The following is a 15,657-nucleotide window of genomic DNA, read 5'->3' as shown; positions in this document are numbered from 1 at the left end:
AGGGGAGCACGATTTTTCAGAAGCAGTCCTTTTTGTAATGGCATACATAAGAATTCTGGGACACATGAAGTGGTCCTATAGATGGCATAGTGACCCCAAGGGTCAGTAGCCCATCGGCTACTACTACTCTACACTTCCCTAATGGCCCTTACATTCAAAATCTAGGGGAGTCCCTGGCACCAGCGAAGCAGATCCTGACGACCTGATGACGAGAAGTCGCACCCATGTAAGAACAGAAGCCCAAGCAATTGACTTGGCACCAACCCGGCTAGCCTTGCTGCTGCCTTCGCCATTTGCACCAAAAGTCAACTTGTCCCACAGCTGTTGAGTCCCCAAAGCCCAGGAGACTAGCCAGCGCTTCACTTAGGAACCAAGACTTCCTGTGAACAGTGGACCTGTTATGAAGAAACTCCAAAAGCAGAGACTCTGAAGTCTCTGGAATGTCCAACCCAACACCTGAAGCTACCACTGCACCCGTCTCCTCTGGCCTGAGTTGAAGTGGGCCACTGGTGCCAACAATATTGAGGTCTCACCCCTCCTGGTCTCCCAGATGCCTGCAGCCTTCGCATGCAGGCCGCCTCAACCGTAACTGTTCTGGTAAGGAAAAATCCAACGCCTAAGGACACTCTTGCACCCGTCGTCCCTGGGCCTTGGAGAAGAGGACCAAAGGTGCCCCTGGGAAGGCCCCACACATCGCAAGGCCTGAGCTCACTTGCGGGTTCAGCCCGACTTGGTTCCTAGCCAGAGCCGGCAGCCTCTTTTTACAGTGACCAATCCTCTTTGAAATGTATTGGGCTCCTGAAGCTAATCGGCATCCTACACCTGGCTGCCCTTCTGCCGCTGCTGGTGTACTGTACCTGTTGCAGAACTTGTTCTTCCTTCCATAGGATAAGATTGCAGAACTCTGAAATTGCACTGTTTAATTTTGAAACAAACTAATTTATATTTAAAAACGTACTTATCTGAACGATTTTTCTCTGATGCCTAAATATATATAAAGATAATAGCTATTTTTATAAAGTGGTGTGGATCTCCTTCTTAAGTTATGTTGTCATTTATTGATCATTGTGTGTATTTTGCAGATGTCTTGCTCTCCTCTGTGTTAAGCCTAAGACTGCTCGACCACACTACCCCCTCATAGAGAATACCAAGTCCCTGCCTACTCATAAGGGAACCACAGGTCTCTTTACTTGGTATATCGAGCTATTGATATATCGCGTAAAGAGCCAGCTTCCTACAGTACATTTTAAGAAAACAAAGAAAAATAAGTAGCGCAAATGCGATTAATAATTTTTTTTCAGACAAAGGGGCATAGGGGCAGCAGAGAAATATCTGGGGCAAGCAACAGGTAGTGGGCAAGGGAGGGGAAAAGCAGCACACCAGGGAGGTCAACACAGGGTGGGGGAGTAGCACACATGCGAGAACGTAACCTAGCACAGTGGAGGAAGGGAGTTTGGCGGGGAAAGCACATAAGAGAATGTTTCCAAGACACTGGAGACAGCAACTCTAAGCACAGGAGCCGGTATTTGGCAGGGGGGGGGGGGGGGGGGGGGGTGAGAACATGAGGAAGAAAACTGGAAAACACATGGAGTATTTAAGCAAGAAGTAAAAAGTAGTTCCCTTAAAGTGAGCAGTGGAAGAATAGAAGCTAGTCTCTCAAAAGGTAAACGGGCAGTGCTCCAGGAGAGGAACAAAGACAAGGTAGACCAGAAGCCATTAAAAAAGAAGCAAGCAAATCAGAGTGACAATAAAGGCAACCATTGGTAATGAATGTGTGGTCTGTAAGCCCTTTAAGTTCTTGTGCTCTCAATAGACTTTCTGGTATGTTCGACCATGTGTGGCTGTAGATACACATGCTTACAATAAGTCTGCCATCTAGTGTTGGTCTCGGGTGATTGCAAGTTGTTTTTTGTTCGAAGAAATTTTTCGAATCGTGAGGCTGTGTCCTTTTGGTGATACTGCACTTGGGCATCGACTCCATTGGTTGATTGTTTTTTTTTTTTCCTCCGTCTGGTTTAAATGTACTCTCTCGTGCTCCAGTTCGAGATGGTCTTTCACCAGTTTCTCTTCTAGCGGATGCTCATCAAATAATCATAAGCAGTGAATTATCCCCGCCCACGTGGAAATCTAGCACGGACCTCTTTTTCTCTCCTTCACAAAATTACGGACAGCCACATCCAATATGCGGTGAGCAGTGCAGAAATGTATTCAGGCAATAATACATCCTGGATTGTTTTCGGGCTCAATGCCCGCCATGACGTGTTTCGCTAGCTTGATCACATGACGCGTTCGTAGATAGGAGACCGATAAATACAACAATGTGCACTATTGGCTGTAAATAGTGAGAGTCAAGTGAATGAACATGAAAAACGGACTCAAAGTAAACACATTCTCCGATAGAACTACTTGTATACCTGCCAAGTATGTTGGAATATTTCAGTTCGTAAAGAGAAATACAGAATCGTGCCACTTTAGATCACATTTGAGAAATTTAAATTAATGCATATACATATATGTACATACATATACAAGTGTATGTCCAGATGAAGTATAAAATACTTTCAACCCCATACACCTAAATATGTATGCATGCATACATATATGTAAATATGCAGCCCTAACCAACGGTCAAAAACAAACCTGGCAAACAGCCAAGATTACATCAGTTTTACTTGTATGACAATAAGTTTCTCTAGACTGCTTGTAATAGAGACCATACACTGTAATAGTTTCATACAAGAATCCTTTATTTTCAAAAACGAGGAAGGACAGGTAATTGAAGGCAGTTTTGCCCATAGGCTGCATAAGAATAACTGTCTCAGTACAGAAAAGAAAACTGGCACCTTGCCTTTAAGGCTTACAAGATTCTTAGTACTTTGCCTTTAAGACCTCCAGGGAACACTCTGCTCCCATCATGCCCCACAGGTGACAGTTAGGTCAGTTCTTTTGTAAAGGCATATTAAACTACCTTAAACCTTGTACTAACATTGCTCATCCAGGGAGGCGGGAGGGGTGCTTATGACTTTGAGGAGTATACCCCTGGAAGAGAACTAGGATTACAGGTAAGTAACTTATCCTTCTCTTCCAGGGGATACTCATCAATAGTCAGAAGCAGTGCATAGAATAGCAAGCCCATACCCCACACTTCTCGGACGAGCAAAACCAGCACTAGGAATAAAAGACACTGATACAGTTTCAATAGAAAAATCAACAAAATAGATTTCTCAGAGATGCCCGTCCAACTTGAGCATCTGCCTGAGCATCGGAATCCAAACAGTAATGGCGAGAAAACGTATGAACAGACCGCCATGTAGCTGCTTTGCAGATTTCTGCTATGGGAATGTTCCTGAGGAGAGCCGTAGTAGAGGCCTTTCCTCTGGTTGAATGTGCTTTAGGCCGTCCCTGAAGAGACTTATTAGCTAACTGATAGGTCAAAGAAATGCAGGAGACTATCCACCTTGAAATAGACCTTTTAGAAGCTACCATACCTGTATTAATAAGACCGTAGTTGACAAACAAACGGTCCGTCTTTCTTATACTTTTGGTCTTGTCCAGATAAAACTTCAACACCCTCTTAAGATCTCACGAGTGTAAAGCCCTTTCAGGAGGGGTAGAGTGTATCGGGAAGAAGGTAGGTAAGGTGATCCCCTGAATAATGTGGATCAACCCTCTAAAACACACCTGTCATTCTAAAACAGTCTTCTTTCTAAAAACGCGATTAGCCCTCCTATTCAGCCTAGCAAGGATAACAAAAAGGATATGGCCACAAGCAGTGTGAGGAAGGCAACATTTCACCTCCCACACATTCACCCATCAGGGAGGATAATAATGGCATAGGAGAGGACACACATCCTAGGGACCCATGAGACGCCTATGACATAGTCCGACAAGGGGATACAGAACCAGACCTCTAGCCCGCACGCCCATCCCCACCAGATGATGCTTCAGCTTATCAAGACTTAATAGCTAGAGCTGCAGCATACCATCATTGCACAAGGACCCTATCGAGGATGAATTCCTCTTTGAGACCCTGACTACTGCACAGCAAGGCTCTCAATTCTTACCGATGCTTAAAGGAGTGCTGCATCACGCCGATGATGTCTTTAAAGATCCTGTGAAAGCACTAATTATCGCACCATGGGTTAACAAAAAGTACAAAGCAGCACCATCTGACCCAACTTACATTAGTGCGCAGTTAACCGCCAATTAGTTGCTATTGACCAACACAAGAAAACGCTAACTCCCAAACAACTGGGAATGCAAATCCCCAAGACAAAGAATCAAAACTTATTGATGCATCTGTGAAATGGGTTGCAGCCCAGTCTGCTAATCATTGGCGAATTGCCAACAGCGAAGCCCTTCTAGCACGCTATGACCAGGCCCACTCGAATGAGATAGAGGGGCTCCTCTAGCATCTCCCAGAGGAATATAAAAAGTGGGGGTATGAATTAGTCTAAGAGGGTAAACAAATTACAAATAATTCCCTCAAATGTGCACTTTACTCCACTGACACTGCAGCCAGAGGCATAAACAAAAGCATTGTCTTGCGTAAATACGCATGGCTCAGTGTCTCTTTGTTTAAAACTGAGGTCCAGCAAGCGGTCTTTAATCTCCCTTTTGACAAAGAGCACCTTTTTAGCCCTCAAGTAGACACCGGCATGTAAAAAATGAAAAGGGGCACCGATGTCGCGCAATCTATGAGTGCCCTCCAAACTCCCTCCTATCGTGGGTCCTTTCTTTGCCCCAACTTCAAACCAGGCACCAGATCTGCATCTACAGACACCTCCGGGTCCTCACATAAAAACCAAGGCCAGCCATTAACCTCTACAGGCTTCTACATGGACACTTATAGGGGAAATAATATTTTAATGCAGCAGATGCGGAAATGCTACCCTTGCTGCAGATACTACCTCAAAACAATGACTTTCTCAGCATTCTCCCCTCCCCCCCCCCCCCCCCCCCCCACCCCCGACCATCAAACACCTCTTGGGGGACGTCTACAAAACTTCTTCCCTGAATGGCAATCCATTACAACAGATCAATGAGTGTTGGAGATCATGCAACATGGTTACTGTCTGTAGCTCTTCACAACTCCTAAATATTCCACCCTGCAAGCACAAACTTTCTATACAGCAACAAGCACTGCTCAAACAAGAGATCATAGTTCTCTTATTCAAAGGAGCCATAGAGCCAGTCCAACTTCAGCATCAATGAACGGAGTGTATTCACTATATTTTCCCATTTCCAAAAAAGACAGCTCACTTCAACCCATTCTCTACTTTAGGCCCCTAAATTACTACAACCCACCAGAACACTTCCACATGGCCACCCTTTAGGAAGTAATACCATTGCTACAAAAGGGCGATTTCATGTCCACATTAGACCTAAAGGACTCCTACTTTAATATACCCATCTATCCCGCTCATCACAAATACCTACAATTTGTCTTCCAGGAACAGCACTATCAACTCAAAGTGCTTCCGTTCAGTCACCACCGCCCCACAGGTATTTAAAAAATGCTTGCAATGGTAGCAGCACATCTGCGCCGGCAAAACATTCACTCATTTCCTTACTTGTACGATTGGCTTATAAAAGCCAACAGCTCCCATGTTTGCAACCAATATACACAAAAAACACACATCGTACTGCATCGTCTAGGGCTTACCATCAACATGCAAAGATCGTATTTCCAACTGTTACTTTCAACTGTATATGGGGGCCATACTAAATGCGCACCTTAGGTTTGCATACCCAAATACAGCCAGAATACAAAACATTCAAATACTAGCCCAACAGTTTCAAACCGGGCTACAAATAATGGAGGGCAGTCCTGGTCCTTTTAGGCATGATAGCATCCTGCATTGCAATAGTCCAACATGCCCATCTACATTTGAGAACGCTGCAAGAATGTCTCGCATCAAAGGACACACATGGTCAACTACTCAATATAGTGTTGATAGACAACCACACACATCACTCTGCAGGGATGGAACTCCAAATCCTGTCCAGGTGGCAGTCGTGTCTAGACCCAGTTCCCCAGGCCATTCTCACAGCTGATGCTTCCCTGGTGGGTTTGTGCCTCACCTTCAAGATCTTACGATTCAAGGTGTATTAGATACCAAACACCAGGGTCTCCATATCTATTACCTAGAGCTTCAAGCTGTTCAACTATCCTTGAAAGCGTTCCTAGCATACCTAATAGACAAGGTTGTCCTGATCCGGACGGACAACCGTGTACGATCTACAGAAAAATAACTCCTTTTCTACAATTATCCTGCCTAGCCCAGACCATCTGGCACTTAGCTTTACATCACAACATTCATCTCCTAGCAGAACACGTACCAGGGAAAAGCAATCTAGTGCAAACTTCCTCAGCAGGATGCAGCAACAATCCCATGAATGGGAATGCCCCTCCCAAAGTCCTCCTACCATACTTTCACAAGTGGGGATTCAACAAATAGACCTGTTCTCAGCACCACAAAACGCAAAATGGCCAGACTTCACGTCCAGGTTCCCACAACCACTATCCAAGGGCAATGCTGTATGGATAACCTGGTCCGGTATATTTGCCTATGCTTTTCCGCCTCTTCCTCTACTTCCATTTGTGGTCGGAAAGCTCAGGCAAACCACCCTCTCCCTAATATTAATGGCTCCAACCTGGGCTCGTCAACCATGGCTCACCACACTACAGGAACTCTCAAGTTCCCCACAAGAAACTTCCCCTCAACCTAGTACTTCTCACACACAACCATGACTAACTAAATCAGACATCCTAATCCCTAGGAAATGAACCTTGCCATATGGCTCCTGAAGTCATAGAATTTGGATATCTAAACCTGTCACAGCAGTACATGGATATTCTTAAAGAAGCTCATAGCCCTACAACTAGTAAATGCTTCGCTGCCAAGTGGAAACTATTTTTCATTTACTGCCAGCGTCAAAAACTTAACTATTAGATGCGGCAATACAAACCATCATTTGTTATCTCTTGCATTTCAAAAACTCACGTCTAGCCTACACTTCAATACACTTACATCTTGCAGCCATTGCAGCCTGTCTACAAAACTGACATGTATCTTTATTCAAAATGCCTGTCATTAAAGCGTTTATGGAAGGACTGAAGAGTAATTCCCTATACACTTGCACCAGCTTGAAATCTCGATGCTCATGGGAACACCATTTGAGCCACTACATTCCTGCCAACTGGAATACTTGGCAATTAAAAATGCTACTTTCCAAGATATCACTTCACTCAGACGTGTCCATGAGCTCCAGGCACTAACTTTAGATGAAACCGTTCTATCAACTCCACAGAAACAAAGTAGTGCTCAGAACAAACCCAAAGTTCCTTCCTAAAGTAGTTTCAGCTTTCCATATTAACCAGTCAATTGAATTGCCTGTCCTCTTTCCGCTACCTTAAACCATTGCAGGGATTGCGCTTCATACTCTAGATGTTAAGAGCTTTAATGTACTATATTGACAGATCAAAAACATTAAGGAAAACCAAGTAATTAATGGTTGCTTTCTCACCTCCCCACACTGAAAACCCAATTTCAAAACTTGGGATTTCTAGATGGATCGTCCATTGCATTTACATTTGTTATGCTAAAGCTAAAAGACATTTGTCAGTTGCCCTATGGCTCACTCAACTCGTAAAATAGGGGCCTCTATGGCATTCCTAGTGAACATACCCATTGCTGACATTTGCAAAGCAGCAACATGGTCACATCGCACACTTTCACAAAACATTACTGTGCAGATGTATTGGCACGTCAACAATCCATTGCTGGACAAGCAGTGCTAAGTACTCTTTTTCAAACTACTGCTACCTCCAAAGGCTAGCCGTCGTTTTGGGAGAGGGGCTGCGTTACAGTATATTCTAAGCATGTGTATCTACAGCTACACATGCTTTGAACGAAGTATATTTCTTCCCCTGTAAGCATCTGTTCTTTGCCTGTAGTGCTGTAGAATTACATGCACCCATCATCCTCCCTGGACGCTTGTATAGGTCTCAGTTTATTTTGATTTACGTTAATTCACATTATTTGCGTGGACATCACATAACTGACACTTACTTTTACTCTATTCTAACCTGCCTGCGGCAAAGCAATCTAACAATGGAGTCGGAGTCGATGACCATGTGCACTATCACCAAAAGAAGGTGTCTCACATTTTGGTATATTATATAAAGAGCCAGCTTCCTACAATGAGTGCTGGTGCCAGGGTTGGACCTAGCGAGTGCTGTCCACGACTTAAGTTACCTGCCTGTTTTGGACAGGACACAAGTTCTAAAAAGAGAAGTGGGGGCACCAACCAAGTTGGGCAGTATGCAAGTAACATCTTGGCGCGTGCCATCACAGTGCATGACTTCATGACATCACACATTGCATCACAGAAAGAGACCTCACAAGAAATGACATCACAAGAAGTGACATCTGATATTAAGACCTCATGCATGTTTATCAGGTATATCATGAGTACATTTAAGCTCATTATGAGATGTAACAAATTAGATTTTGCGTTTGGATGTGCCAAAGAAGTGACATAACCCCAACCCAAAATCTGGACCTAAACTAATATATATGCATTTTTGTAAACTCTGCCACAAAGAAATTGGCGACCAGGAGAAGCATAGTAGTAGGTCTGTTCTGCTTAATTAGTTGGAAAGTCTGCATTTTAAAATGTTATGGGGTTAAGGCATCTTCTACAGAGGTGTCCAGTAAACCTCAGGGAATAATAATAATAATGGTGAGAACTCTGGAGGTTTAACACATTTGTTGGAGAGAACTGTGTTTTGTGTAGTCCCAAATTTGAATCAAAGTAGTATAGCAGGTTAACGTTTCGCCTGCAAACCACATCATGTAACATTACAGATTTTTAGTTTATGTAGCTAGGTAAGTGAGTTACTGCTTTAAGCACCGAGATCCTTTTGTTACCTGCAGTTAATAAACTGTGATCCTTCAAATATAGATAGCTCTGTGAGCTATGAAGGACGTGTGACTCCTACACCTGGTAGCCCTCACTGCCGCATGTAACACATCTTGTACATTGATTTACACACACATGATTTGTCAATGTATAATGGTCTTACATGAAACGCTCCTGCATTGAGTGACAACCTGCATTGGAATGAGTAGTGCTATAAAAGAAATACAATAGTGCTATTTGATTTGTTATTTTTGTAAATACTGGATTAGACCAACACATCTGACATTTTTACAGTACATGCACGTATACACAGGATTGCTCAAAGTCAAAAGCATGCCTCTCTTGTACCTGAGAAGAGATAACCAGCCAGCTTTGTGCTTTTGTTTCCCCATCGTTGCATTTACATGAAAGTGTGAGGTTCCAGGCCGCGTCCACTCGGGAGACACCATCAAAAGGATGCCTGATGGCCCCTCAGATATGGCCTTAATCTTTGGTCCGGCTGGAGTTGCTAGATCTTACAGGGCGTATAGGGGCGGTACGTGCGGCATGCTTGCAGCCATCAACTGCAGCCGCAGCAGTTTCCACAACCAAGGCCAAATACCCCGCCCGTTTTCTTTTTTCCTCTCTTCAAACAGTCAAAACTATTGTCCTTTCCATAAGTCTTAATCGAGCACATTAGGTTAAACTGTAGAAACCGTGGACAGATGAGAACGGCCCGAGGTTGTCCTTTGGTTTAATATACGCAGGTCATCACGTGTCTCGTTGGGTGCTTGCCCGCTTCTCCATTAGAGTACACGTGCCACGCCAGCTGCCGATAGTTGCAGACATTTGCCAAGAGGCCCAGGATTTGATCTGTTGCATTATTAAATGTGTTGAGGCGAACAGCACAATAGCGTCCTACCGCGTATGCTTGAAACGTCTTTAAACAAAGCACGTGAGTGCTCTGTAGATGGTGTTGCTTCCGGCAATACTGAGTTTGCAGCTTTTCACCTGTCAGTCACATGCATGCTGCCCAGACAGCCTATGAAGTAAAGATGCTGGAAGACAATGTACTGATTGCATAAGACGGACGCTTCATAAAACAGCCCGAAGTATGGTTTGACTAAAAGCCTTAGATTGCTTCCTGCCAGCGTCATCAGAGCCCGCTTTCAAGCGTTTCCGATTGTCATTACCGACTGCTGTAAGTATTTCAACTATGCCGGATTGAACCACTAGATGGCAGGACATGCCATCTGATGATCCGTTAAAAACCTGGTTGGTTTCGAAGTTACATGCTCGTATGCACTGGTTTGGGAAGTAGGTCGTGCTAAAAAGTTTTCCTAACGGGCCGTGTTCACCCGTTACTTGCCCTTTTGGCACCCATATGTCGATGTAGGACTTCTCTAGACTCGTCACTAAACCGCGTAAACATTAAACAAGTTTGCTAAGATTTTCAGGAATCGACCACAACTTGATGCAGCGGTTTCCAGGAAGTCTCACCTGGCCGTACTCCTACCAGTGGTAAATGATTCGGCGACACACGTCTGTATGTCTTAAACTCGATTCCATTGCTCCCGAAACCGGCGAAAGACAGGCTGAGCGAAGTACAGCTTAGTCAACACCTCGAGCTACTATTACACCTGGCCAGGGCCGTTTCTAGGTGTTTTGCCGCCCTAGGCGAAAATTTAAAAAATGCCGCCCCCTCCCTTTTACTTCCATCACTCTCTCCCCCTGTCATCCAGGCTAACTGTCCTCTGCAGTTTCTCACTCTCTGTACACTTTAATTCTTTCTCTTCCAACATCTCTCTGAAATGGCCCATCTGCACGCCGTTTCGGTGCGTTGTTAAAATCTACAGAAACATCACAGTCTACAGGAATGCAATATAGAGTGAAATGTGTGAAATGTAAACAGGCGCAGCGTCGGTGTCATGGATTACCTTTAGGGTGTTAGTTATTCTTCAGCAATCGTTTAGCACTCTTTGAGAACTTCAACTGCCAGTTACAGTGGCCGCTCTTCTCGTTTTGCTGCAGAGTAGACTGGCCTTGGTGTACAACGATCACCCAAAGTAACTAGTCAGAGCTGCTGCTTGGGACCGAAATTATGTTTGGGACGGTGGGAGGGGGCTCCACTGACTGCCAAGAGGCCCTTCGTTTTTTTGTGATGCAGGGCCCAAAAAAAGCATCTTGCCAACACCACAACCTAGGGCAGCTCAGTAAAATGAACCAAACAGCCCGTTTCAACCTGGAATCTCTACACTGCATGTGCATAGTAGTGACTGTCTGGGGTGCCTTGCCAGCACTTAAAAAGGAAGGCGAGGCACCACCAGATCTGCGTGGGGGCTGCAGCCTGTGCCTGCGTTCGGATTGTGATCTGGATCATGTTATTCTGCTACATATGTTGAACAGCACATGAGGAAAGCCTGTGGGGCAGCTCCAACAGGAGACAGCTTAATTGATCACAGGTTTTGATCTGGGCTTATTGTGATGCTAAAATAATAATGTGATAAACATGCCAGCACTCACCTCTCTGATCCGGGCCCGGATCAAATCTATGTCACACACCATTAATTCAGTCACAGTCAAGAATCTGCAGCGGGATGTTTAAGTTAGGCAGCAGCCAAAAGCCAGCAACAAGCAGCTCCCTCTGCTACAGGCTGCCAGGCGGCAGGCTCCTGCTCTCGACGGGGAGTCTGAGTTATCCAGTGCCGATGGTGGTCTGGTGAGCCTGAGAGGGCCGCGGGATCCAAGACTTCAGCGGATCCAGAACGCCTCAGCACGACTCATCCTGGACATCCCCCGTCGCAGCCACATCTCCGGACACCTGAGAGACCTGCACTGGCTCCCGGTCACCAAGAGAATCACCTTCCGTCTCCTCACCCACGCACACAAAGCCCTACACAACCAAGGCCCAGGATACCTCAACAGCCGCCTCAACTTCTACGCTCCCAAACGCCAGCTTCGATCGACCGGCCACGCCCTCGCCACTGTCCCCCGCATCCGAAGAGCCACCACAGGGGGACTGTCCTTCTCCTTCCTCGCCGCCAGGACGTGGAACTCCCTCCCGACCCACCTCCGCCTGACCCAGGACCACCTCGCCTTCAGGAAGCAACTCAAGACCTGGCTGTTCGAGCAGTAGCGGACCCCCCTCCCCTAGCTCCTTGAGACCCTCTGGGTGAGTAGTGCGCTATATAAATGCTTTGATTGATTACACCGCCCCCGCGGTAGTGCAAACAGCGTACACACTTCAGCTAAACTTCAAGTTCTGCCACCTCGTGGCACCGCCCTAGTAAAGTGTCTCGCCATTGGGCACTGAAAGTGACAGATATGCTGGCCACGTGTTTGGGGTAATATTCACAGTAGTATGGTACTCTAGCGCGCACATGAACCACCAGTCCTCAAGTCTGCTGGGACATGCGCGCATCACGCGCTTACAGTGCAGCTATCGTTTTGGTGCATACGGAGACTGGGGCCGATGGCAGAGGCTACGCGCTAAATAAAAAAGCTATGAAACACGGAGTTATTACGAGCGTGCAGTGCTACACTCACATGGATTGGTAAAAGAACAGGCTCACTGGAGTCTGAGGTTTTCTGTGGTAGGTCTGTGGTCTAGTAGAGGTCACGCACGCCTCACATTAGCAGTTCGCTGCGACTTCTTGCACATCAGTACTTCAGCCGGGTGACGTCCGGCGTGGCTGTAGTCGTCAGCAAGTGACTCAGCCGCGGCGCGGGCAGGAATTTTGCAGCTGGCTATTAGCGGCGCGCACACCCGCCCGTGGCACCGAACGTGACATCACGTCACTTCGAATTGTAGAAGGCTCTACCCAATGTGCTTTCGAGGTCGAAGGCCATTCAAAGGGATTCCCAAACTCATGTATTTTGCCGCCCTCCCCCTTTTGCGGCCCTAGGCAGCCACCTAGTCTTGCCTAATGGTAGAAACGGCCCTGCACCTGGCTGCCAATGCTCCTAGTTTCCTCACCGCTTTTATTGTCTTGACAGTAACCTGTACGTGGCTAAACTAGAAACGATGTTTAGATATGGAACATGTGGCTTTTAACACCTTAAACGTTGTAGGTGTCTCCTATATCTAAAAAACTGGGATTGAAACTTTTGATTGATAAACCACTTGAATGTTTCAAGTCTGTAAATTATTTTGAAGTTACTTCCCTTAGCAGGCATGTCTACCTGTTTAAATAGTTTACCTCTTGTGTTGCCTTCATGCCAAAACACACCACACACCCCCTCTCTCTCTCTCTACCCCTCCCCCATGGAATCTTTTAAAGAATAGCAAGGAAGGAGAGGAATATGGTAGCTGTCGTGTGTCTTTCAGCTGCTGAAGTTCGGAAAAAAGTGTGAAGAGTTACTTTTGAGGGGGAAAAAGCTGTATGATTCTGGCATTACGTGTAGTAGGCCATTAAGTGCACATTGTTCTAAGTGGGACTTTCCGGTGGATACTGATGAGGGAGACATTAGTTCGAAAAAATTTGGGTAAATAATTTGGAAGTCCTTCTTCAGAACTGTTTTACATTTCAGATTCGATGACGTTTCTCAGCAGTATTGCTCTCTATTCTGTTCGCTCTCATACTTCGTAACCAGCCTTTGCTTTTGTGATAGCCTATCTGCAAGTGTTTTTTAAATTATATAATTCTTCCTATGACACTGCTTGATATTGACCCCCCCGCCCCCCAATTTGATTGGGGCATAGTGTGTCTCCTCTGTTCTTCCAACTTTTTTAAAGCCTAAGTTCTGGTAGACTTGCAAGAGTGTTCTGTTTAACCTTTGGTCCGGTTTCCCCATGTTTCTTTTTTGAAGGTGCGATAATAATCGCTTGTGACCCTTTTTATCGATGTCCACCATGTTTGTTTGTTTTTGTATGTTTGTCTGTCTAGTGGCTTTAATTAAAGCAGTGCAAGATGCCGTTATTTCCTTTTTAAAGATCCACTCCTGGAGCAGCTGGTTGAGTTTCAGAGGTCTGGTCCTTTACGTCGTAAAGTGTTTGTTCTGATAAATAGTCTACATTTTAGGTGACTTTCCTAAGCTTTACAACATTTTTTTTTTGCTACCTTGGAGCCATTGTGTTTAATAAATAAAAAAAAAAAGGGGGGGGGGGGGGGTAAATTGTGTTTTTTTTTTTTCTGTAGTACGTGTTGGCACGAAGGGAATTTGGCTGTACAGTGGTGAAGCAGTAAGCCATATGAGGAGGTTGGGGTGGTAGAATTGGTTACAAAAAAAGTTAATGGTCTCTCTATGCCCATTCTCGGTATTAAGTTGTCAGTCAATAACTCTTCATCTCTACATTGTTAAACTTGATTTCTTTTTCATTCTAACTTTCATATTTTTGCCATTTTTTCAGGACTCATCTCAGGGAAATTCAGTGTATCAGATTAACATGATCCATTACATCAAACAGAAATACCCTGAGCTTCAGGTGGTTGGTGGGAATGGTGAGTGTCTGGGGAATCTACGTGCACCAACAGCCTTTGATATCATTGTGCGTTTCTTGCATTTGCTTTTGGCAGAAAGAACTTAAATTGGCAATAAAAACCAGTATTTTGTGTAACGAACCTTGGTTCACTTCGTAGCTCACATCTTGTGTAAAGATATGAATTAGTCGAACCAAAGATGGGTGTTGGACACAAAGTGTGCATGTCTGTGTAAGAGTCCGCCAGTCTGTTTACTTCTCACATGGGCAGGCACCTAGTGGTTAGTGGAGAAACTTCTTGTGGAATTTGTAATGGTATCTGCAATGCAAACGGTCTTAGCGATGTGTGCTGATTGGACTAGAAGATTCTTTACATCCTAGCACAGGCTGCTGCAATTGGCATAATTCATTAATTTACATTTGTATAGACCGTGATTGACATGCTTGCAAGTAACAATGATACAATAGGACATGCTTAAAGTTAGTGATATATTTGTGCCTGCTATTATCCTAATTTAGAAATCTGTGATCAAGGATGTGGAACAGAAGCCACTCCATAAAAGGTATTCTCCAAGGATGCTCCATAAGCTGCCCTAAACGTGGCCTACTCTAAAATTATCTTGATATGAAAAGGAAAGTATACTTTCAATGTAGGTGTGTAATTGAAGGGAGTGGGCTGTTGCCTATGCAGATGCATTGTGTTCAGTGTAGTACATTCAGACTATCACCTTGAGATGCAGGGGTTGCTTAAGTGCACACATTTTATGTTTTAGTGTTCTGGAATCTAGTAGTTTTGTTGTTGGAAGGGGCTTTACATATTGAAGGAAAACAGCCTTTACCACACAGGCATTATAACGTAATGCCTTACCACGCATGTTTTTACCACGCATATGCCTTTAGCCTTTACCACGCATGCCTTTGCAACAAAATGGTAAGTATATATAAGGCAGGTGTGTGTGTGTGTGTACATCGGATTAAAGTAGGGGTGATTTTAGGGTTCAGGGGTGGCTGAGTGAATTTGGCGGTAAGGGTGTTTTTAGCGTTTAAAGCTGGGTTGTGGAATTGGGTGGGGAGTTTTTTTTAGGGTTTAGGTGAGGGAATTGGGTGGGGAGGTTGTTTTTAAGGATGGATAAGGGTATAGGGTGGTTAAGTCATTACCTTTAACATGCATTTTTATGTACCTCACATATGGCTTTACCACGCATGCCTTTACACTGAAATGGTAAGTATGTACGGCAAGTGTGTGTGTGTATATATGTATGTATGTGTGTATATATATATATATATATATATATATTGTGTGTGTAAAATAAATATATCTCAAAGTAAGG

General features: G+C 44.7%; 1 protein-coding gene across 9 annotated transcripts in view; it reads left to right on the top strand.

Moving 5' to 3' along the window:
* Positions 1 to 15,657, top strand: part of IMPDH1 (inosine monophosphate dehydrogenase 1) — a 330,559-nt gene that overhangs the window by 241,821 nt on the left and 73,081 nt on the right. For all 9 annotated transcript variants that reach the window (XM_085653671.1, XM_085653673.1, XM_085653672.1 and 6 more), the window contains one exon: positions 14,258 to 14,348. In XM_085653671.1, coding sequence (XP_085509797.1) covers positions 14,258 to 14,348 — 91 coding nt within the window. The remainder of the gene's footprint in view (positions 1 to 14,257; positions 14,349 to 15,657) is intronic.

Source organism: Triturus cristatus, chromosome 4_1, assembly GCF_964204655.1.
Source record: "Triturus cristatus chromosome 4_1, aTriCri1.1, whole genome shotgun sequence".
In the NCBI taxonomy this organism is placed as follows: domain Eukaryota; kingdom Metazoa; phylum Chordata; class Amphibia; order Caudata; family Salamandridae; genus Triturus; species Triturus cristatus.
The sequence above is the reverse complement of the archived record's forward strand: the minus strand, read 5'-3'. Positions and strand labels throughout refer to the sequence as shown.